Genomic DNA, 25,739 nt, shown 5'->3' on the forward strand with positions numbered 1-25,739 from the left:
ATCCTGTCAGAAGTAGAGTTGAATCCTTTTCACTCATAGATGTAAGCCATTTCTCTATTCTTTTTTTTTTTGCCAGTCCTGGGACTTGAACTCAGGGCCTCAGCACTGTCCTTGGGCTTTCTCAAGGCTAGAGCTCTATCACTTGAGCCACAGCACCAGTTCTGGCTTTTTCTATGTATGTGGTACCAAAGAATCAAACACGGGTCTTTGTGCTTGCTAGGCAGGCACTCTACCACTAGGCCAAACCTGGCCCCATTTCTCTATTCTTGAATGGCAATTCATCACTTTCTTATCCTTCAGTTCTCTTGAATGACTCTGGCCTTCTCCCCGATAACAACCACAATAGCAGACCAGCCTCCCAGTTCCTTAACTCCAAAGACCTCAGAGCTCTATTCATCTGGGCTGCCCATGATAATAGGTGCATTTCAGATTCTGTCATTACTCAGAAAATCTCTGGCATAGAATCTTGCCTTTCCTCTCTCCAACCACACTTCCTGCCCTTGAAATTCCCTTGGTTATGTCTGTTATACCAGTTCTCTGATTTCATGCAGGCGTTATGTCTCTTGAACTGTCTTCAACCTTTTTCCAATCTTTGTCTACTCATTTCTTCCTTCTTTACTAAACCACAAAATGTTGGTGTCAGCTCAAAGTCATCTTGATATTCTAAATTCCTTACACTACCCTTTTACACCAAAATAAAAGACAAAATCCAGAATTCATCACTCCTGCAGATGATTACTAAATGATGCTTATGAAAGCTGAACAACCCATAGTGTTGGTGTGATCATGGATCACTTATGTGCCTCAATGGAACACAACTTTTCTGCTCAGAATTTCCAATTCTCATAGCCTTCTCTACTTCCAATCATTTTCCTGGGGTGTTAGTTTTGCTTATGTCTGCAAGGATGCATATCCTCCTCCTAAAATATGTTTCCACTTCCTGGTATTTATGGGCTTCATGCTTCCTAGGCTAGGACTCATCACTTGAGCTATATCTCCAGACTGGCTTTTTGCTGGTTATTTTGGAGATAAGACTCTCAAGAAATTTTCTGTCTCGGCTATCCCTGCACCATTAAGATTTCAGCCTCTTAAGGAGCAAGGATTATAGGCATGGCCCAGTGGCACACTCTTTCCCCCCTCCCATTTTTTCAGAATAAGAAAGTAAATAACCCACAGTTTAGGAATTTGCTCAAAGCTATTCATTTATTCCAGTCCTGGGGCTTGAACTCTGGGCCTGGATGTCTGACCTTCTTTTGTTCAAGGTTTGCAGCACAGTACCACTTCCAGGTTTTTTTTTTTTTTTTTGGACAGTTTACTAGAGATAAGAGTCTCACAGAGTTTCTTGCCCAAGCTGACTCTGAACCATGATCCTCAGATTTCAGCCTCCTGAGTCACTAGGATTATAGGCATGAGCCACTAGCACCTGGAAAAGCAAAATACTTAATAGTTATTGGTTTTCAAATTCCAAAGCTCATGTTCTTTCTTTCACAATTTGCCAGATATTGGGAGAGTCTCAGGTTCCACACACTGCCATCAAAGACTTCACTAACCTGTAGTGAAGCACAAATAAACTACTCAAATACTAAATAATCTCTCCCCATAGAAAACACTAAGAGCTGGGTACAGTGGCTCAGACCTGTAATCCTAGCTACTCAGGAGGCTGAAATCTGAGGATACTGGTTCAAAGCCAGCTGAGGAACTAAAGTTGGTGAGACACTTATCTCCAATTAACCACTAGAAAACTGGAAGTGGTGCTATGGCTCCACAGGTAGGGCAGTAGCCTTGAGCTGAAGAGCTCAAGGAACAGTGCCCAGGCCCAGAGTTCAAGCCCCATGACTGACCAAAAATGAAAGAGAGAGAGAGAGAGAGAGAGAGAAAGAGAGAGAGAGAGAGAGAGAGAGAGAGAGAGAGAGAGAGAGAGAGAGAGAGAGAGAGAGAAGAAAAAAGAACGAACCAGCTAAGAACGAACCAGCTAAGGGGTCAGAGTGCGGCCTAGTGGTAGAGTGCTTGCCTAGCATGCATAAAGCTTGATTCCTTGGTACTATATACATTGAAAAAAGCCGAAAGTGGTGCTGTGGCTCAAGTGGTAGAGTGCTAGCCTTGAGAAAGCTGCTCAAGGACAGTGCTCAGGCCCAGAGTTCAAGCCCCAGGACTGGAAAAAAGAAAAAAAGAAAACACTAGCTAATGCACACTAGAGTGTGGGGAACACTATAGTGTGAAGGAATCTTCAAGAGAGATGAACCCTGAGCTGCACTTGGAAGTATATGAGCAGGTAACCAAGAAAAGGATCAGACATAATCTTAAGCACAGAAGGCTTGAAGTTTGAAAAGGCTCGTTAAGTTATACAAATGGTAGAGTTAGATAAGGTCATCAAACAGGACCTCAATATCTATTAAATTAATATGAAAGACTAGTGTTGGGGAGGATGGAGGATAGAATAATACACAAAATTAGACCAAAGGAGTGAAGGTGGGCTATGAGAAAATGTCTTAGCAGTTATCTCAACAGGGAATTACATCATGATTTAGCCATATTTTAACAGTAAGTAAGAATGACTAAGCTTTTGTGTGTGTGTGTGTGTGCCAGTCCTGAGCCATAAATTAGGGTATGGGTGCTATCCCTGAGCTTTTTTGCTCAAGACTGTCACTCTACCACTTGAGCCACAGCTCCACTTCTAGTTTCTTGGTAGTTAACTGGAGATAAAGAATCTCAGGGAGCTTGTTGCCTTAGCTTCAAACCATGACCCTCAGATCTCAGCCTCTTGAGTAGCTAGGATTAGAGGCATGAGCCATCAGTGGTTGGCATAATCTGGGTTTTTAGAAATGATAATTAACAGCAGGATAGAGGGTCGACAGTAGAATCTGAAGTAAAAGAAGACACTAACTGAAGTCTTCAGAAGTTATCTAGTGAATGAAGAAGAAAGACCTCAGCAGAGGACAATACTATCTAGGGTAGAATAAGAGAATTTTTTTTTTTTTTTTTTTTTTTTTTTTGCCAGTCCTGGGCTTGAGCTCAGGGCCTGAGCACTGTCCTTGGATTTTTCTCAAGGCTAGACTCTACCACTTGAGCCTCAGCACCACTTCTGGCTTTTTCTAAGTATGTGGTACCAAGGATTCGAACCCAGGTCTTCGTGCATGCTAGGCAAGCACTCTACCACTAGGCCAAACTCCCGGCCCGACTAAGAGAATTTATAGGGGTAGAAAAACGACAAAATGAGAGGCTAGAAGTAAGAACTGCCACAGGGTCTGACTTCAGTGGCTCACCATCCTGCATGAGGGAGGATGCTCAGTTTAGCTAAGAGGGTGGAGAGTATGCAGTAGTACAGTACATGTTGTACCTGAAAGGGGTGGTGGGAGAAGGACCAGAATGACGGACATCGTCTGTCATGGAGCAACTGCCATGGAAGTCAGGCAGAAAGCCAAAGACTGCTACAGGGAAGTTGTATAAGAAAAAGTGTCACAAAAGTGACAATGAGCAAGCCAGGGAAGAGACATCTGACAATCACAAGAGGCAGGAGTAGGTGGGTGTTGATGAGTAGGAAACTGATACATGCTATCAAGGGAGGGTGGAGGAGGAGCAGCACACTGCCAGTGAGAGAAAGTGGCTTGAGAAATTGATGGAGAGCTTCTGGGGAGGTCAGCAGACACTAGACATCAACTTTCTCTATAGGTCTTCCCTGGAGAAAGACAATGCAGTAACAGAGAGGTCCAAAACAAGAGGAAGAAAAGGACTAGAGAAAACTGGAGGCCTGGGAAAGCTGCTCACTTCCACAGATGAAAGTCCACAAGGAACAAACTGAGACCACTAAGGCTACAGATTCTGAAGTTCTAATGCCTTTAAGTTATACCTAAGGCAAAATTCAGTTTGGGGCCAGGGTAGAGATGAGCTCGGAAAGTTAGTTACATAAATTCAATGAAAAAGCACATAAAAGGGAATTTGAGGTTGAGTGCTGGTGGCTCGTGCCTGTAATCCTAGCTACTCCAGAGGCTGAAATCTGAGGATCATGATTCAAAGCCAGTCTTGGGCAGAAAGTTCATGAGATTCTTATCTCCAATAAACTACGCAGAAAAAGCCAAAAGTGGTAGAGTGTTAGCCTTGAGCAAAAGAAGCTCAGAGACAGCATCCAGGCCCTGTGTTCAAGTCCCAGTGCACAAGAAGGTGGGGGTGGGAGGAGGAATTGGTATAATTACATTGAAGATCAAGATAAGAATAATATAGAAAAAGTATTTGAAGCATATCACTGGATTTATAGGTTAGCTGTATAAAATGAAAATAAAACAAATCAGGACAATACAACCAGAGCAAGAAATTCTACTTCATGTATAGCTACCATCATCAATGTGGTATTAGAAGGACAGGCAGAAAAATGGAATAAATTACAGAACCAGACTCAAATTTACCAAAATATACTATGTATCTATTTGTGGGTCTCTCTCTTTCTCTTTTCTTATGCTAGTACTTGGATTTAAACTCAGGGTGCTCTCACTTTTTTTTTTTGGTCCTGGGGCTTGAACTTAGGGCCTGGGTACTGTCCTTGAACTTTCTCACGGCTAGCACTCTACCACTTAAGCCACAGTACCACTTCCAGCTTTTTTTGTGTGTATGTGTGGTACTGAGGAACTGAACTCAGGGTTTTGTGCATGCTAGGCGAGCATTCCACCACTAGGCCACACTCCAGGCCCCCCACCTTTTTTTAAAATTTTTTTTTTACATCTTCCTTCTTTTCATTCACTCATGGCTGGGACTCTACTACTGTGCTATGAGTCTAGTCCAGCAGTTTTACTAGTTAGTTGGAGATAAGAATCTACTGGACTTTTCTGTCCAAGCTAGCTTTGGACTGAATATGTATGTAGCTCAGTGGTACATGTGCAGATACCAGGGTGGGTGTCCAGGAAGAAGGGATAGGGGTTCGTTTCTAATGGGCGTACAGAGTCTTCAGTAGTGAAGATGAAAAAGTTCTGAACATGGATGGCCATAGAGCAATGTGAATACATTAATACAGGCACACATACACAAAGCAAAAGTATTATCTGCGCTGGGCACTGGTGGCTCACACCTGTAATCCTAGCTACCCAGGAGGCTGAGAACTGAGGATTGTGATTCAAAGGCCAGCCTGGGCACTAAAGTCCACAAGACTCCTCCAATTAACCACCAGAAAACTGGAAGAGACGCTGTGGCTCAAGTGGAAGAGTGCTAGCCTTGGGCTGAAGAGCTCAGGGACAATGCCCAGGCAGTTCAAGCCCCATAATTGACACAAAAAGAAAGAAAGAAAGAAAGAAAGAAAGAAAGAAAGAAAGAAAGAAAGAAAGAAAGAAAGAAAGAAAGAAAGAAAAGCAAGCAAGCGAAAAGTACTATCTGCTTTTTTAATTTTGGATTTATTTGAAATAGTCTTACTTTGTTGCCCAGGCTGATCTGAACTCACAATCCTCTTGACTCTACCTCTTAAGGTATTAGGGTTTCACCATGCTAGGCCCATTTTTTTTGGGGGGGGGTGTCAGTTCTGGGGCTTGGAGTCAAGGCCTGGGCTCTATCCCTGAGCTTTTGTGTTCAGGGCTAGCACTTTACTCCTTAAGTCACAGCTCTACTTCTGGCTTTTTTTTTTTTGTGGTTAACCAGAGATAAGAGTCTTATGGACTTGCTGGATTCAAACCATGCTCCTCAGATCTCAACTTCCTGAGGAGACAGAATTAGAAGCATGAGCCACAACTGATGTCTGGTTTCCACTTGTTGTAATATATGGGCAATTCCTTTTCCTACCCCGCCCTCCCCTCTCCCCATACCAGCCTTGTCTTTCTCAGGACAATAAAAATAAATAAAAAGACTTACAGAGAACACAGTTAACTACTGAGGAGAGATGGTGAGGACCAAGTGGATTGGTGGATATACAGATTATAGAGTTTGATTAGAATTAACTTTTAGCTTATTTCCTAAAAAAAAAAATAAAATAGTAAAAATTAGAAAGCTTACTGTTATTTGCAGGAAATGATTGCTGACAGGAAACCTACAAGAGTGTGTATAGGCAAATTATTAGAAATTATGGGTGAGAGGGTACTGAGGTAATTAGAGAGAGAGAGGGAGAAGGAGAGAGGGAGAGGGAGAGAGGGGGGGCGGTGGTGGTGGTGGTGGTGGTGTGTGTGTGTTGCTAGAAATGTAATCTAGGGTCTCTGTGTACTAGGCAAGTGTTGTACAACTGAGGTACACCTTCTAGCCTACTAAATATAGATTTGGGGTTGTTTGGGGGGCCAGTCCTGGGGCTTGAACTCAGGGTCTGGGCACTGTCCTTGAGCTTCTTTTGCTCAAGGCTAGCACTCTACTATCTGAGCCACAGCACCACTTTCAGCTTTTTCTGTTTACGTAGTATTGAGGAAACCAATCCAGGGCTTCATGAATGCTAGGCAAACACTCTAACACTAAGCCACATTCCCAGCCCTAAATATAGGATTTTTATGCATCCTATAAAAAGTCACTTAGCTTGTATGTCAAGGAAGAACTAAGGATGTATTAATGTTAACAAAGATCAGATAGAAAGAGAAGGTATGTAAGAAAGGTTGAAAGTAGGAGAAATAGAAAAATGAGGGCACTACTGTTCAACGTTTTCAAGATTTCTCTGTGATCCATGAAGCACGGAGAGAGAGCAGGGAGATACTTTTAAAAGTGGTAAGACTAATAATGATGCTCCAGAAAATGACAGGAATTACAGACTTTGGGCAACCCAAATGAGATGAGACCTACTTTTACTAGTTTTATTTTTCTCCCTAGTTTATAGAACAAACATACAGCATTAAAATTTTGCTGGGTAAATGCAACAAAATTATGAGTAGGACTGAATGGCTGAGTTGCTGAACCACTCTAGAAAGATAAAAAAGGAAGAACACTAGAGATGAATGGGAATATAAAGGATTTAAATGGGTAGAGAATGGGAACAGTGCAGCAAGTAAATTGTGCAGGCCTTAGAAGACTTATTTTATCAGAATGGTTTGAAATTTGAGTAAATAATGTTTTTATTTTTTATTTATTTATTTTTTTTGCCAGTCCTGGGGCTTGAACTCAAGTATCTGGGCACTATCCTTGGATACTTTTGCTCAAGGCTAGAGCTCTACCACTTGAACCACAGCGCCATTTCCAGCTTTTTTCTGTGTATGTGGTACTAAGGAACCAAACCCAGGGCTTCATGTATGCCAGGCAAGCACTCTACCACTAGGCCACACTCCTGGCCCCCTTTAAAGAAATGATAAATAGGAATTGGAGGTGTGGCTCAGAGATCATGTTCCAACTCTCTTCTCCCCTATGTCACTCACACACACACACACACACACACACACACACACTTAAAAATAACAATAAGGCTAACTACCCTTGAGTTATATGGATATTAGTAGAATACAATACTAATACAATGTAAATCTGTTACTACCCCAAATTAATGACAAAAGCAGCTTGCTTCAAAATTCCTTGCTCCCTAGTCAGACTCAGTGGCTCATGCCTATAATCCCCACAACTGAGGAGGCTGAGATCTGAGGATCACAGTTCAAAGCCAGCTCAGGCACTGAAGTCCATAAGATTCTTATCTCCAATTAATCACCGGAAAATGGAAGTGGTGGTGCTGTGGCTCAAGGGTTAGGATGATAGACTTGAGCTGAAGAGCTCAGGGACAACATCCAGACCCAGAGTTCAGGTCCAACAACAACAACAAAAGTTATGAGCATTTATCTAGCTTATTTGAAACATTCATTATCTCCTACCCAACTGAGTTAGAAGACATTACCTACAGGTAAATTTCACATAGAAATTAATATAAACACTTTTTATACTTTGGCATAAGTATTTGACAAAAATTAGGCTGTGTCACATATTCATTAGATACTGGTAGACATTAACTTCTATGGCTGTGACACTAATGAATGCTGAACCTCTTATCTGGAAGGAAGGGTATTCATGGATTCAGTGTTTGCAGAGTTCCTGCTGAGCTAAACATAGTCTAGTTTGTGCTCCATGGAAAGAATACATGAGACCAGTTATAGGGGAGGGGGGTAGCTTAATTGTCTCACAATGCCTGTTGAGAGTCTGGCAGTGATGAAAGCCTAGAAAACTCATGAAAGGCCCTTTTATAACTAGGGTAAATGTGGAACACAAAAGCAAAGTCAGATGACCTACTTAAAGCTTTGCTTTCACTGCTGAGAATTCATTTTCATTCTAGTTTAGTCTCTTTCTAGAAAAAGAAAACTTTACATCATAATTAGAAAATTAAGATACAAGAAGCATAACTAATTTTTCCCTCTCAAATACCAGATAAAGTCTTAAGGTCTGTGGCCAAAGATAGAAAATGGCCATAAAGCTCTGAATAGGCTTTTCACCTCAGTATAACAACGTGTTCTCTGATTGCTGGACTCTTGAGGAAATTTAAATTCAAAAACTGATCAGACCAGAATTTTGGATTAGTGATATCATGAGAAAAGTTTTGTGAGTATTTCTGGACTGCATAAAAAAAAATGAATGGTGGGCCATTCATTTGGGAGTTTGGTCTAGTGGTAGAGTGCTTGCCTGGTATGCATGAAGACCCCAGTTCAATTCCTTGGTACCCAACATACACAGAAAAAAGCAGGAAATGGTGCTGTGGTTCAAGTGGTAGAGCTCTATCTAGCCTTGAGAAAGCCCAAGGACAGTACTCAGGCACTGAGTTTGGGCCCCAGGACTGGCAAAATAAAATATGTAAATAAATAAATAAATGAAGCTAATTAAAAAAACAAATAAATGGTAAACTCTACTTATAAGGTAATGACAGTTCAAATTGCTTCAAAGCAAGGAAACTCTAAAATTGCTCATTTGTTCAATTATCTTGTGCCAAGCTGAGGTGACAAGGGAGAAAGCTGTTACTGATTTAGAGGAGCTCATGTCTCGCATTTTCTTTCTTTTTTTTGGTCAGTCATGGGGCTTGAACTCAGGGCTTGGGTCCTGTTCCTGAGCTCTTCAGCTCAAGGCTAGTGCTCTACTACTTTGAGCCACAGTACCACTTCTGGTTTTCTAGTGGTTGATTGGAGATAAAGAGTCTCACAGACTTTAGTGCTCAGGCTGGCTTTGAACCATAATTCTCAGATCTCAGCCTCCTAAGTAGCTACTAGCACTCAGCTCCAGCATTTTCTTACCCATTTTTTTTTTCATGTTGCTCTAAACATTTCAGATCAAATTATTTTCACTTAGGAGATGGATGTGAGTTTTCTTCACCTTGATTTTTTTGTTGTTGGTGGTGGTCATGGGCTTGAACTCTGGGCCTAGATGCTGTCCCTGAGCTCTTCAGCTCAAAGACAGCACTCTACTACTATGAGCCACAGCCCCACTTCCAGTTTTCTGGTGGTTAACACTGGAGATAAGAATCTCACAGACTTTTGTGCCTGGGCTTGCTTTGAGCTACGATCATCAGATCTTAGCCTCCTGAGTAACTAGGATTATAGGCATGAGCCGCTGGTGCCCGGCTATTGATTCTTTGTCTTTTCAATAGAGAAATAAGATGGAGGGATTAGAGGTGTGGCTTAATTGGTGGAGTGTCAGCCAATGAGTAAAGCGCCAGGTACCAAGTTCTGTTGGGAGCCAGAGTGGAATCAAACTGTACCTTGACTTGCATCAGACGATGGCTATATTGTCTTATTGCTTTCTGGCCCTATTCTATGTAAATGACCTGAGAATTACCATATGAATGGAACACCTGGAGGTTCCCTGGGAGAGGAGGAGGGAAGAAGGGGGAGTGGAAAATAAACGCGGCAGTCTCGGAGTCTTTGCCTGGACTGCGGACATCCCGGACCGTGTGTGTCTGTCTCTCTTCTTTTTCTTCCTAGTCCTTGTCCCCTATTTCAGGAACCCCAATCTGCAAACCCTGGTTTGCTGCCGGTTGGCCCCGGCAAAGTTCAAGTCTGGGTCTCATTCCCTTCACTCCCCCCCACCCCCCGCCAAAAAAGGAGAGGCAGACAGAAAATTATTATCTATTTTTCTCAATAGTTAAGACAAATCTGATCTGTTCTCATTCTACTGAATTCATAGGTAAGTCTAGGATGCCTACTATAGGCATCAAGCTGCAAATGCTTAGGAGGAACACAAAGAGTATCTCCTATGTGTTTCCTTCCTATACCACTTTAATGTTTCCTCCCTATTTTCCTTTCTTCCATCTTTTTTTTTTTTTGAGTGAAGAATTGTCTAACTCCAAGAGTTACAGAGCTAAATCCAGGTCCTAGATGCATCAATACCTAATTCATTAATTTTTCTGAAGGAAAATAGAAGAAAAATAGGGGTATAATGCCCTAGAGCTCATCAATATAGTTAGAAATCAGGTAAGGTGCTAGTGACTCACACTTGTAATCCTAGCCACTCAGGAGACTGAGACCAGGAAGATAGTGATTTGAAGCCAGTCTGAGCAGTAAAGCCCAGGAAACTTCATCTCCAAAATAATCAGCAAAAACTGGATGGAAGCACAGCTCAACTAAGCAAAGAATCAAACTGAGTGAGCATCAGGGCCTGAGTAAAAAAAGAAAAAAAGGGGGGCCGGGAGTTTGGCCTAGTGGTAGAGTCTTATCTAGGAAAAACATGTATGTACATATGTGTTTCTTTCTTTCTTTCTTTTTTTGGTGGGGGGGGAGGTCAGTCCTGGGCTTGTGCCTCAGGGCCTGAGCACTGTCCTTGGATTTTCTCAAGGCTAGAGCTCTACTACTTGAACCACAGCACCACTTCTGGCTTTTTCTATGTATGTGGTACCGAGGAATCAAACCCGGGTCTTCATGCATGCTAGGCAAGCATTCTACCACTAGGCCAAACTCCTGGCCCCACAGGTGTGCTTCTAAGTCAGTCTCAAACCCCTGTCCAAACTGTCTGCTCTCCTTCTTTTCCCCTCATATACTATTTATTTATTTATGGCAGAACTGGAATAAGAATTAAAAGATGTTGCACTTGCTAGATTATATGCTTTACTATGCAAACTACCGCCACTCCAGCCACTTTTCCCATTATTTATTTTCAAGATACCAGCTGACTTTATGCCCAGGCATTAAAAAAAAACAAAAACAAAAACAGAAAATAATGTCTCTTTCTAGTTCTCTCCATCAGTCAGTTTTGAGGTTAAACAAAACCTGCTTCGGTGTGAATTATGATAACACTGTTTTTATTCTCTAAGTGTTATCACAGCAGCCTACTCATAGTTTCCACAGAATTTATTAGCTGAGTATATATTTACCTGTCAATTATAATCATGGCTATGCTCAACTCAGGCCAATAACCAGGTCTGCTTCTATCACATAACTACAAAGTATCAAGAAAAATATCCCATACATAATATGTGTAACAGGTGATGGACTGAGGTTGATGAACCCCTGTAGAACTATGGGTCCTGATTAAAAGCAACTCCATCTCTGAAACTGGATTAAAATGATTCAAGACCCCCATACAAAGTCAGAAACAAATATAAATAATCTTTTTTTTGGCCAGTCCTGGGACTTGAGTTCAGGGCCTGATCACTGTCCTTGGGCTTCTTCTCAAGGCTAGAGTTCTACCACTTGAGCCACAGCACCATTTCCAGCTTTTTTCTATGTATGTGGTACCAAGAAATCGAACCTGGGTCTTTGTGAATGCTAGGCAAGCACTCTACCACTAAGCCAAACTCCTGGCCCTACAAATAATCTTTAGAACAAAAGTAAATTCATAATCTCTGAAACTCTTTACAAAAACTGTTTTGTTGGCCAGGAGTGAGGCCCAATGGTAGAGTGCTTGTCTAGCAGGCATGAGGCCATAGGTTTGATTCCTCGATATCACAGAGGAATATACACAGAAAGGGGCGGAAGTGGTGCTGTGGTTAAAGTGGTAGAGAACCACCTTTGTGAAAGCTCAAGAACAGCGCCCAGGTCCTAAATTCAAGCCCCAAGACTGGAAAAAAAAAAAGTTTTGTTTCCTTTTGTTCTGTTTTGGTAATAAGGTCTCATTAGCAGCATAGCATAATCTTGAACTTCCTATGTAGCCTCTAACTCAAAATCCTTCTCTCTCTGTCTCCTGTAATCTGGGATTATAGGTATGAACCACCATACCCAGCTCTACAAACAAAAGTTAAAAGTCAGACTTGATTATGAATTTCAGCAAATAATCAGTGCTACTTAAAAAAACATTACAATGAGAACCAGATATTCTATAGGGCTATGCATATTGCTTGGTGGTTGAATGCTTGCTTATATAGATGAGGCCCTGGATGCTTGCTTATATAGATGAGGCACTACATTAGCACACCTTGGTGTGGTGGCTCACACCTCTAATTCTAGCTACTGAGGAGGCTGAGATTGGAGGATCATGGTTCAAAGCTAGCCCAGGTACTAAAGGTCGTGAGACTCTTATCTTCAAATAGCCACCAGAAAATAGGACATGGTGCTGTGGCTCAAGTGGCAGAGCACTAGTCTTGAGCTGAAGCGCTCAGGGAAAGCGCCCAGGCCCAGAGTCTAAGCCCTATGACTGACAAAAAAATAAAAATAAAAATCTAGATTGGTCTCTAACTACCTTTTTTGCATAGGAGAAATTTTTCCACATTCTGTTTATCAAAAATAAATCCTTGCTAAAAGTTTTATTTTTATTTTAAACATTGGAGGCCTGGGACTAGTGGCTTACACCTGTAATCCTAGCTACACAGGAGGCTGAGATCTGAGGATCATGACTTGAAGACAGACTGGGCAGGAAACCAATGAGACTCTTATCTCTAACCACTGAAAAGCCAGAAGTTATAGCTTAAGTAGCAGAGTGCTAACCTTGAACACAAAAACTCAAGGACAGTGCTCAGGCCTTGAGTTCAAGCCTCAGAACACATATACAGACACATAGACAGACAGACACATAGACAGACATAGAGACACACACATATACCTACACAATTAGAATGAAGAATTTATAACTTTTAAAATCAATACCATAATTGACATAAAGGCCCTAATATAAAGATTTAAGATAAATCTCTATATAAGATAAAACAGCTTAAAGTCAGGTGTGGTGGTTCATACCAACTACTCAAAAGGTTGAGATCTGAGGATTGTGGTTCAAAGCCAGCATGGGCAGAAAAAGCAAAGTCCATGAGACACTCTATCTACCATTAACCACTAGAAAATCAGAAGTGGAGCTGTGGCTAAAGGTGGTAGAGTGCTAGCCTTGCCCAAAACAGCTCACAACTGCCCAGATCCCATGTTTAAGCCCCATGGGTAACAAAACAAACAAACAAAAACTATAGTTTAAGAATTAGTGAACTGGAAGATAAACAAAGGGAAGTATTCAAAATGGAGCAGAGAGGGCAAAAAATATAGAGAAGCATACTGTGAGAAAATCTGACCTGCACATAGTTTGAGTCCTCAATAAAAGGAAAGAGAGAAATGGGACAGAAGAAATATTTAGAGATAGGGCTGTAAAACACTCAAAAATGGGCAAAAGACATCAAACTATACATTTAAGAAGGCCTAAGAATTTCTAAATGGATGAACAAAAAGGAAACTTGTGACTAGATAAAAAGGAAATCAGGGGCCTGGGAGTATGGCCTAGTGGTAGAATGCTTGCCTGGCATGTATGAAGCCCTGGGTTCAATTCCTCAGTGTGACATACACAGAAAAAGCTGGAAGTGGTGCTGTGGCTCAAGTGGTAGAGCTAGTCTTGAGAGAGCCCAAGGACATAGTAAGACTTCTGAAAAAGTTGTGGGTTTTTTTTTCGGGTTTTGGTTTTGGTTTTTTTTTGGTGGGTCATAGGGCTTTGACTGGGCCTGGGCGCTGTCCCAGGGCTCTTCAGTTTAAGGCTACCACCCTACCCTTGAGCCAAGCCCCACTTCTCATTTTCTAGAGGTTAACTGGAGATAAGAGTCTCAGGTCTTTTTGTGCTTTGAACCTTGATCCTCATATGTCAGCCTCCAGAGTAGCTAGGATTACAGGTGTGAACCACCACGCCAGGCTTGAAAAAGTTTTTTTTAAAGGTAGTCAGAAGGAAAAAACAAAGCCACACACAGTGACAAGTCTATTCGTGCAGATGCCTACAAAAACTCCTATTCCTATACAGATATTTTTTACAGTGAGACACTGTCATTTTTCCTACAAAGTAGTGAGTTTATTCCCCATCCCTTTCATTTGATTGCTCTGTGACTTGTTTCAACCAATAAAATGCAGCAGAAATGATGGTGTGACCTCCAAGTTGACACCTCTTGAAACCTTGCAGCTGTCATTCTGCTTTCTGGAAACACTATTCTCAGTGTGAAAAGCCTTGGCACACCTTCTTACATGGAGAGGCCTAGAGAATAGCCAACACCAACTGCCAGACATATGCTTAAGACAATCTCAGCTATAGACAAATCACTAGCTGCCTACAGCTGCATGAATGACTCTAGTCAAGACAGCAGATGAACTGAACAGATAATCAGCAGAGACTGCTGACTCACAGAATTGTGAGCTAATTAGATTGAATACTTGGGACAGAGCTGGGCAAGTACTCTAAGACTTGAGCCATGCCTCCACTCCTAACCATTTTTTGCCAGTTCTGGGGCTTGAACTCAGGGCCTGAGGCACTGTCCTTGAGCTTTCTTAAGGCTAGAGCTCTATCACTTGAGTACCACTTCTGGCTTTTTCTATGTATGTGGTACCAAGGAATTGAGCCTGGCCTTAGTGCATGCTAGGCAAGCACTCTACTACTAGGCTAAACTCCTGGCTCCCCATTTTGTTTTTGAAATAGGATTTCACTAACTTTTCCCAGTTGGCTTCTAATTTACTATTCTCCTGCCTTGCTCTCCTGAGTAGCTAGAATTATAGGCAGACTATTACTGTTGGCCAAATGGATTATTTTAAACAATTAAACATTAGATATTTTATCATATAATAACAAAAATGGTAAATATTTTCTTCAAGGAAAAACAATTACACTAACAGCTGATTGTATATTTAAGTTACAATATATCAAAGGGATCAATACCACCCATAAACTTTGTATCTTCTGTAGAAAGATGGTTTTAATTGTATAAGGACAGTGCTATCATGTCAGAAGCCTAACCTTGCTAAGTCTTCAGAGGTTAAGTATGGCTTAAAGAGATGTGAACTGTGATAAGACAAGGGGTAGGAGCATTTGTGATGGTTATTTATTTATTTATTTAATTTTTGGTGGCAGTCTTGGGCTTGACCTTAGGGCCTGCATATTGCCCCTGACCTTTTATACTCAAGTTAACCCTCTACCACTTTGAGCCACAGATTTACTTCTGGCTTTTTTTGGTAGTTAATCAGAATCTGGACTTTTCTGCCCAGGCTGGCTTTGAACCACGATCCTTAGATCTCAGCCTCCTCAGTAGCTACAATTAAAGGCATGAACCACCAGTGCCTAATTTAATATTTACCTTTTTTCCTTAAATTTATTTTAAAATTTTAAATTGTTATTATAAAGGTGATATACAGAGAGGTTACAGTTAACATAAGTCAGGTAAAGAGTACAGTTCTCGGGCTGGGAGTTTGGCCTAGTGGTTAAACTGCTTGCCTAGCATGCACAAAGACCCGGGTTCGATTCCTTGGTACACATACATACAAAAAAGCCGGAAGTGGTGCTGAGGCTCAAGTGGTAGAGCTCTAGCCTTGAGAAAGTCCAAGGACAGAGCTCAGGCCCTGAACTCAAGCCACAGGAATGGAAAAAAAAAAAAAAAAAAAAAAAGAGTACATTTCTCTTTGAACAATGTCACCCATTTGCTTACTCCCTCAATATTACCTTTTAATTGGTGAACTCTGAGTCAAGCAGACTATCTTTCCAGACTATCTTTCCAATCTTCTGAATGTCTGGACAAAAGAAAAGGGCTTCTGCGAGAGAAAAAATTTTCTAACAGCTTTTGGATTTAAACTACTACTCCTTTCTCAATGTCCTATCTACAAATCTCTACAAGTCAATTCCTTAAAACAAACCTGTAAGTAAATATTTATAGAGTCCCTGACTCAGCTTTGCTTGACTTAGGATTTTTTTTTTCAGTTTTATGGTGTAGAGAAAACATATCCTGCAACCCCTGGCAATCACTTTAACTAAAAACTTAATGAATGACATGAGAAATCAAACACTTCATTATAAAATAGGCTCTGAGTTACATGATTTTGCTCAACCATGTGCTTTGGTGGCATATATGCCAAAATTAGAACAATGCAGAGAAGATCAGCATGGTTCCTGTGCAAGAAAGACACACAAACTTGTGAGGCATTTCATATTTTTTTTCTCCCATATGTAGAAGTTAGATCTAATTTATGGGGTTGGGGATTTAGCTCAGTGGAAGAACACTTGCCTGGCAAGTGCAAGGCAAAGCCTTGAGTCTGGTCCTCAGCGCTACAAAACAAAAACAACAAACCTAGATCTAATTTACAAATATATGTAAACATATGAAAAAATATACAAACATATATAAGCAAACACACACACACACATATATATATATATATCTGTAAACATCTGCATACATTCACAAATATGTTAAGGAAAGGGAGAGTTCCAAAGGTGTAATCCCTTGGAGCAACTAACTTAGTCTAACAAAATGACCAGGAAGCTGGAACTTGGGATATCAGAGAGAGGTAAGGTCAAGGGGAGAGAAAAGTAAACAAATGAAGAGAGAAAGGGTGGGAGAATATAGTCTGAATATTATGTGAAAATAGAACTAGGTAACTTGAGGGGATAGGTAAAGATGATAGAGATGGAAGAGAATGATGGAAAAGGTGATACTGATCAACATGCATAGTTCTTCTACATCAATGCTCTAAGTCAAAAGAAAAGTCCTTTTGTACAACTACCTAAAAATAATATTTAAAGGGACAGGAGGGTGGCCTAGTGGTAGAGTGCTTGCCTAGCATGCACAAAGCCCGGGGTTCAATTCTTCTGTACTACATACACAGAAAGAGCCATAAGTGGTGCTGTGGCTCAAGTGGTAAAATGTTAAGCCCAAGGAAAGTGCCTAGGCTGAGTTCAAGCACCAGAACTGGCAAAAAAAAAAAATATATATATACACATATATATATATACACACACACACATATATTTATATATATATAATATTTAAAAAATTGGGGGGCTGGGAATGTAGCCTAGTGGTAGAGTGCTTGCCTAACGTACATCAAAGCCCTGGGTTCAATTCCTCAGCATCACATATAGAGAAAAATGCAGAAGTGGTGCTGTGGCTCAAGCAAAAACAGCTCAGGGACAAAGTTCAGGTCCTAGGACTGGCAAAAAAAAAAAAAAAAAAATTAAAGTCAATCAATCCAAAAGGCAAGAAAGGAGGACACAAGGAACACAAAACAGATGGAGCAACTATAAGATGAAGAATGAGCCAGGCGCAGTGGCTCACACCTTGTAATCCTGGCTACTCAGCAGGCTGAGACCTGAGGATTGTAGTTCAAAGCCAGCCAAGGCATAAAACCTCCATAAGACTCTTTTCTCCAATTAACCACCAGAAAACTGGAAGTGGTACTGTGGCTCCAGGGGTAGGGCAATAGCCTTGAATTGAAGAGCTCAAAGACAGTGCCCAGGCCCAGAATTCAAGTTCCCCAACCTGGGGAGGGGGGAAGTAAAGAATGAAATGGTTGGATTTAATTCTGCCTTGTTAATTACATTAAATATGCTAACAAAGCCTGAACCTTGTATAGTTTATTTAAAAAAACATATTAAAACATAAGGATACAGAAAAGTTGAAAATAAAAGAATGGTTCAGGGGCCAGGAGTGTGGCCTAGTAAGTAGAGTGCTTGCCTAGCATGCATGAAGCCCTAGGTTTGATTCCTCAGTACCACCTACACAGAAAAAGCCACAAGTGGTGCTGTGGCTCAAGTAGTAGAGCTCTAGCCTTGAGCGAGCCCAAGGACAGTGCTCAGGCCCTGAGTTCAAGGCCCAGGACTGGCAAAAAAAAAAAAAAAAGAATGGTTCAATAAACAGTGAATAAACCATGAACCTTGATGTCAAAATCAGACAAAGCATACAGTAAGAAAATAGTAACAGAAAGAAAGAGAGATTATACATATAAAGCCTTAAATTCCTGGCAAAGAAAATGCACCATGTTATAACATGATTAAATTTTACTTGAGAAATTTAACCAAGAACCATTATAAAAACAACTAATAAAAAATCCTCATAAAATAATCTGAAAGTACTGTCATCAGAAGATATTAGTAGTCAGGTTAAGAAGGTAGTTATGAACAACTTTTAAGACAATTTCAAGTCAAGCACAATTGCTTGAAGGCCAATCTTCAATTAATCAGCAAACTGCTGTACTGGAGGTATGGTTCAATTGGTAAAAGATCAACATCAAACAAAACTGCCAAATGAGTGTAAAGCAGTGAGTTTGAGCCTTGGAACTGGAAATATTTTAGAAGAACATTTAAAAATATATCTAGCAATTAATTAAAATAGCAAGTGCTTTCTCATACATCGTGAGAATTATTATGTAATTGTGTTGAAACTGATTTATAGTGGGAGACAAAATTTTAGAGTGAAACATTAGAAGAAATGAAAGATAAATAACCATCTGAATAGCAAATTTCATAACTATCTATAAGTTAATGTGTAAAGTTGGACAATTTGAGTAAAGTAAATGATAAGGGCATAAATACAGTTGAAACTGATCCATTAAATGGAAATGAAGGAATTAATTCTGTAAAAGTTGAAAATAATGCTATGTATCCATAGGCTAGAGAGAATATCCCATACAAGTTAATAAATGTTAATAGATAAACAAAAAAAATCCTCATAAAATAATTCAAAACATGAAAGGCCAGATGACTAATCAATACTAGAAAAATGTGCTTACAAAACTTCACTTTTTGGGGGTGATCAAAAATATATTCACTGGAGAAAGGGGATGTACTAAATAAGCATTTATTGTGTACTTGGGTCTTGTTCCTAATACATGAAATAGCAAATCTAAATATTTGCCTTCATGAAACACACAGTCCAGTGATACTGACCACTTTCCAAATGTGAAAAGTGGAAGAAAGAGAATTAAAAGACTTTGAGAACCTATATAGAAGTAAGGGAGCCAAAGATTCGGGAGTGACTGACTCCTGGGCCAAAATGTAAAGAATGAATGGGAGTTAGGGAGACAGGAGGATACAGAAATCCATTCTGAATTGGGTTAGAGAGAGTGCAGAAGCCACTGAAAGAAACCATTGTGTCCAGGGCACAAAGACTGAGGGAGAACATGGTGCCAGGAGACACTGGGGACGTATACAGGGCAGGATCATGAGTGTGGGGCTCTGATTTTTTTCTTGTTCTTCAAGCATTAAGTTGCCTTTGAAGAATGGAAGCCCAAGGGTGACTTGCCTGTCCTGTGTTTTGGGAACAAACATTCTAGCCTCATTAGAAGGTTAGATAACAAGTGGAAATGCAAGAATGGAGATCTTTAAGGTGCAAACTACACAGCACTGGGCAGAATTTGCTTTGGGGGTGAGAAGGGAGGTGTTAAATGCTGTTTCTCCTATGTTTCTTGAGTACCTAGAAGGTGATATTCAATGAGTCAGGGAGCAGAAGAAGAAAACTGGCTTTGTGAGGGAAGAAAAATCTCAGAGGAAAAAAGATATATACTTAAAAACTACTGATACTATAAAGCTTGAAAGTTAAACTACCAAAGGAATTTACAGTTCAGAACACAATAGGAGTTAAGCATTGTCTACTTTATTCTCCCCACTAATTATTAATTGAAGTCAGGGCCTTGTATTTGATTGGCTGGTACTCTACCACTTAACTACACATCTAGCCTATCTTTTGCTAGTCATTTTGAAGACTTTTCTCCCTGGGTGGCCTTGAATCACCATCCTCCAGGTCTTAGCCTCCCAAGTAACTAAGTACAGGCATGATCTACTGGCACCCAACAACAGTCTTTAGGTTTTTCATGACTCCACATCGGAGTGTAAATATACAATATTTGTCTTAGTAGTTTTGTCAATTAGTAAAAGAAGGTATTGAGCTGGCAACTGTAATTATTGGTCTGTTTCATTCTCTTTCAATCATATGTTTTTGTTTTACTTACTTTAAAGCTACATATTCCATGTGTACATTTGAATATTTATGCCTTCTTGTGAAAATGATCCTTTTATTGGTGTGTATTGTTTCTTTGTCTGATAATTTTCCTTGCTTAGAAGAATACTTTATCAGGTTTTAATATAGGAAGTTCAGCTTATTTTTCTTTTGATTAGTGTTTTTATGGTAAATCATTTTCCATTAAAATATACAATTTTAAAAAGCAGTTCTAGCTGTACAGAAACATTGAGTGGAATGTAGTTTCCATTTATTTCCATATATATATATTTTTTTTTTCAATTGACCAGTCAGTATTGATTTGATTGTTAAAGCTTACATTAGGGACTGCTTTTTTTTTTTTTGGTGATACATGTGTGAATTTGATGAACATATATCCACCATTACAGTATCACACAGTAAATCCCCTGAGCTCCAACTATTTGTCCCTCCCTTCCTTCTTTTCTGTGAGGGAGGATCTAATATATAGGTTTAAGGAACTAATTTCTGAAGCTCTGTCCTTTGTGCTATAATTGGGTCCATCTTGGGACACCTGGATGGGGGTAAGGATGGAAGATAGTGCAACTAGCATTTCCCACAGCTACAGTTTGACTGCCCACAGTCCCTGGAGAATCAGGGGTACTCCCTTTTCCCTTTGCCTGAAGTAGGACAGGCGTGGTCCAAATATTTCTGCTATTCTGTGCTGCCCCTTTGTTGAAGAGAAAGCAGATCATCCCCCCACCCCCGCACTTTCTGTGTTGAATGATGTTTCCAGGTTAAAGTTCCATCAAATGAAATAAAGTTTATGGAACTTTCTACTGGGTTGGCTTTTGTACCCCACAGTCCCTACTTAATCCCACTTCTCTTTTCTCCTCATTCAAATCTTTTACCAATAGTGTCATAATTCTGTTCAATGATAGTTGGGTTACATAAATGAGAACTTGTCTCTAAGAAAGAATGACATAGGAAAGAAAGGGAGAGGGGCTGAGAGTTTGGCCTAGTGGCAGAGTATTTGCCTAACATGCATGAAGACCTGGATTTGATTCCTCAGTACCATATACATAGAAGAAGCCAGAAGTGGAGCTATGGATGAATTGGTAGAGCTCTAGACTTGAGAAAGCCCAAGGACAGTGCTTTAGGCCCTGAGTTCAAGCTCCAGGAGTGGAAAAAAAAAAAAAAAGAAAGAGGGAGGGAGGAAGGTTAAAGAGGAGAAAAAAAGAGGGGGGAAAGGAGGGAAGAGAGGAGAGAGAAGAAAGGAGTTGGGAGAGGGAAAGAGGAGAAAGGGGAGGTGGGGAAGAAAGGGAGAGGGGAGACAAGAACACCCCATCATGTTCTCTGCTAAGCTTTTGATACATAGTATTTGTACTTATGTTCTTAATTTCTTTACTCTCAAATCTACAAAGAACATCCTGATCAATTTTTTTTCCTGTTTTCATTTTCCTCGGTCTGTATAAAACATGTTGTAGTTGGCTCCTTTCTCAAAAGTTTCTCAGTTTCTTGGTTCTTTTGACACAAGCACTAATAAATTTCAGTTCCAAAACCTTTTCTTTCTCTACTATTAGCAATTCAAAATTTCATTACCATTTGATTATGGGCAGGCATTGGGTTAATAAGGCATGCAAGGAAGAAAAATGCAATTTTCTTTATTGTAAAGTTCATGTGTTTCTTCTCCAACTCAAGCATTCATTCAATCAACTGAGTTAGAGGTAAATCCTCATCTTTCACAATGGACAGAAGGTAAAACCATCACTTTCACAATGCAGAGGCAAAACTGCTGATGGTTTTTTTTCTTTTCTAAGAAAAAAAGTTCACTAAAGAAACAGCAGTGGAAGACCACTGCAGTGGAAGCAGCACTGCTGGGTGGAATGTAAACAGTGTTACCACTTTGCAGAACAGCATGGAGGTTGCTCAAAAGAGTTACTGGGTCATAGAATTACCATATGATCCAGCAATTCCATTTCTAAATATATATCCCAAAGGACAGAAAGCAGGGACTTGAATAGATGTTTACACATCCATGTTCAGGGTGGCATTAGTCACAATAGCCTAAAGGTGGAAGCAACCCAAGTGTCCATCAAGTGACAAACATAAACATGGGGCATATATATATATACAGAGCAATGTTTAGTCTTAAAAAGGAATGAAGTAGGGCTGGGAGTTTGGCCTAGTGGTAAGAGTGCTTGCCTAGCATGCTCGAAGACCTGGGGTTCAATTTCTCAGTACCACATACATAGAAAAAAGCTAGAAGTGGTGCTAAGGCTCAAGCGGTAGAGTGCTAGCCTTGAGAAAGCCCAAGGACAGTGCTCGGGCCCTAAGTTCAAGCCCAGAACTGGCAAAAAAAAAAAAAAAAAAAAAAAAAAAAAAGGAATGAAGTATTGACATATGCTGCAGCACAGATGACTTTTGAAAACACTATGTTAAATGAAATAAGCCAAACACAAAAGGACAAATATTCTGCTTCTTTTATGTGAAGTACCCAGAGCAGTCAAATTCACAGACAGAAAGTGAAATGTAACAGACAGGGGCTGGTAAAGGAGTCAGTTCTGGAGAGGGGTGGTAGTAATGATTCTACTATGTGAATTTGCTTCAAGTTAATGTATCATATACTTAACAATGGCTTAAAATCATTTAATCATTAGAATGGCTTAAGTCATGTGGGGAAAAAGAAAAGCTGTACATATATGCAAACATTAACAGCAGGCCTTTACAGTGTGGCTGAGACTCTCATTCCTTTCAGCACAGCCTGCAGCCAGCTAGATGATGGCCTCCAACCTGACTTCCAGTATTCCATTTTAGTTTTACATGGTAACTGAACTACATCGGCCTTGTGTTTTCCTTCCTTCACTCAGGGAAGATTGTATCTCTTAAGACTCACCTATATGCATACTGTTAGTTTGCTCTTTCTATTGCTAAGCAGACTCTCACTGCATGGATAAATCACAACTTAACTACTCATCTGTTTTTGAACATTTCATTCTCAACTTTTCCCAGCTATTCAAAATAAAGTTTCAGTGAACAGTTCTGTGTGTCTTTGTGTGGAGCTGCTTTCCTTTGTCAAGGGTACCTAGGAGTAGAAGTCTTGGATTACTAGATACAGGTATGTTTAACTTTAGTGTTAATTTTGGTACTGCCAAAAAGTTCTTTGCTTTATAGTGACTTATAGTCCCACTGAAAACTGGGCTCTATGGCCGAGAGTTTGGCCTAGTGGTAGAGTACTTGCCTAGCAGGCACAAAGACCCGGGTTCTATTCCTCGGTACCACATACATAGTAAAAAGCCAGAAACGGTGCTGTGGCTCAAGTGGTAGAGCTCTAGCCTTGAGAAAACTTAAGGACAGTGCTCAGGCCATGAGCTCAAGCCCAGAACTGGCAAAAAACAAAAACAACTTAAAAAACTGTGCTCTACCCTGTGCTCATTTCTACAGAAGAATTAATTCAATAATAGCAAGATGGGAGAGCATTTCCTCTGGCTTTTCTGTTTTTTCCCTTGGCAGTTTGGTGGTTTAAAATCAGGCCTTGGCATTTACTAGAAAAGCACCTCACCACTTGAGCCACACCCTGGCTCTTATTTGTAAAGATCTTTAAGCGATTCTGATTTATGGCTATGTTGAGAACTTTAATCTTAAAAGATGCTAAATGCTTTAATTATAAAAATAGGACTAGGGGGGCCAGGAGTTTGGCCTAGTGGTAGAGTGCTTGCCTAGCATGCACGAAGACCCAGGTTCAATTCCTCGGTACCACATACATAGAAAAAAGCCAGAAATGGTGCTGAGGCTCAAGTGGTAGAGCTCTAGCCTTGAGAAAGTCCAAGGACAGTGCTCATGCCCTGAGCTCAAGCCCAGGACTGGCAAAAAAAAAAAAAAAAAAAAAAAAAATAGGACTAGGGCCGGGAATTTGGCCTAGTGGTTAAAGTGCTTGCCTAGCATGCACGAAGACTCGGGTTCGATTCCTTGGTACCACATATACAGAAAAAGCCCGAAGTGGTGCTGAGGCTCAAGCGGTAGAGTTCTAGCCTTGAGAAGGTCCAAGGATAGTGCTCAGGCCCTGAGCTCAAGCCCAGGACTGGCAAAAAAAAAAAAAAAAATAGGACTGGGACCGGGTTCGGTGGCTCATTCCAGTAATCCTAGCTATTCAGGAGGCTGAGATCTGAGGATAGGGGTTCAAAGCCAGCCCAGGCACTAAAGCACTAAAGACCCTGAGACTCTTATCTCCAATTGACCACTAGAAAACTAGAAGTGATGCTGTCTGTCAAAAGGCAGGGTGGTAGCCTTGAGCTGAAGAGCTCAGGGACAGCGCTCAGAGTTCAAGTCACAAGAGGGACCAAACAAACAAACAAACAAACAAACAACAACAAGGGCTGGGCCGGGTGCTGGTGGCTCACACCTGTAATCCTAACTACTCAAGAAACTGAGATCTGAGATTTGTGGTTCAAAGCCAGCATGGGCAGTTAAGTCCCCAGGAGACTCCTATCTCCAATTAACTAATAGAAAACTGGAAGTGGTGCTGTAGCTCCAAGTGGTAGAACATTAGCCTTGCGCTGAAGAGCTCAGGGACAGTGCTCAGGCCCAGAGTTCAAGTCTCATGACCAACAACAACAACAAAAAAAGAGGGCCAGGAGCATGGCCTACTGGTAAGAGTGCTTGCCTAGCATGCACAAAGCCCTAGGTTCAATTCCTTGGTACCACATATACAGAAAAAAGTGGGAAGTGGTGCTGTGGCTCAAGTGGTAGAGCACTAGCCTTGAAAAAGCTCAAGGACACTGCCTAGACCCTGAATTCAAGCCCCAGCACTGGCAAATAAACAAATAAAATAAAAATAAGGTACCTAACTTATAAACAGAAGACAGTGGAAAAGAATCTGGTTTGAAGTTTACTTTTTTTTTTGCCAGTCCTGGGCTTGAGCTCAGGGCCTGAGCACTGTCCTTGGACTTTCTCAAGGCTAGAGCTCTACCGCTTGAGCCTCAGCACCATTTCCGGCTTTTTCTCTATGTATGTGGTACCGAGGAATCAAACCCGGGTCTTCATTCGTGCTAGGCAAACACTTTAACCACTAGGCCAAACTCCCGGCCCTTGAAGTTTACTTTGTAATTAGTACACTTCTGGTTTTATTTCTCTTACCTTAGTTATTTGAACTGCATCATCCATCACCATTCATCTGAATTCCAATAAATACCTTTTCTTTTTTTTTTTTCTAGTTGGGCTACCTACAACCAAAGGGAAAAAGATATAAAATAGCTCTATTTAACACCCTTACAAGGTGTTTCAAAAAGATGTACTTAAAATTCCAGAGGCTACAGAGCAACAAAATTCCATCTTTTTTTTTTTTTTTTTGCCAGTTTAGGGGCTTGAACTCAGGGCCTGGGCACAGTCTGAGTATTCTTTGCTCAAGGCTACTGCTTTCCCATTTGAGCCACAGTGCCACTTCCAGCTTTTTTCTGAGTATGTGGTACTGAGGAATTGAACCCAAGGCTTCATGCATGCTAGGCGAGTACTCTACTACTAGGCTACACTCCAGGTCCAAAATTCCATCTTTCTTTCTCTCTCTCTCTCTCTTTTTTTTTTTTTTTGGCCAATTGTGGGGCTTGAACTCAGGGCCTGAACACTGTCCTTGAACTTTTTTTTCCCCTCAAGGCTAGAGCTCTACCCTTGGGCCACAGTAGCATTTCCAGCTTTTTTCTATGTATTTGGTGCTGAGGAATTGAGTCCTGGTCTTTATGCATGCTAGGCAAGCACTCTACCACTAGGCCAA

General features: G+C 40.7%; 1 protein-coding gene and 1 non-coding gene across 5 annotated transcripts in view; one reads left to right on the top strand and one right to left on the bottom strand.

The window, feature by feature from the left end:
• The window catches only part of Ptpra (protein tyrosine phosphatase receptor type A), a 120,515-nt gene that overhangs the window by 64,014 nt on the left and 30,762 nt on the right, over positions 1-25,739 (bottom strand). For 2 of the 4 annotated variants that reach the window (XM_090352072.1, XM_090352073.1), the window contains exon 2: positions 25,109-25,194. The exons of 1 other annotated variant lie outside the window; for it this stretch is intronic. In XM_090352072.1, coding sequence (XP_090208198.1) covers positions 25,109-25,141 — 33 coding nt within the window. In that variant the 5' untranslated portion in view covers positions 25,142-25,194. Of the gene's footprint in view, positions 1-15,726; positions 15,816-25,108; positions 25,195-25,739 lie in introns of all 4 variants that reach the window. One more of the 4 variants, XM_090352074.1, reaches the window with a different exon arrangement.
• On the top strand, positions 16,113-16,215 carry LOC150050273 (U6 spliceosomal RNA). The gene has a single exon (XR_016538771.1). It is a non-coding gene; the product is annotated as a U6 spliceosomal RNA (small nuclear RNA).

This window comes from Megascapheus bottae, chromosome 18 (assembly GCF_031878675.1).
Source record: "Megascapheus bottae isolate mThoBot1 chromosome 18, mThoBot2.hap1, whole genome shotgun sequence".
Lineage (NCBI taxonomy): Eukaryota > Metazoa > Chordata > Mammalia > Rodentia > Geomyidae > Megascapheus > Megascapheus bottae.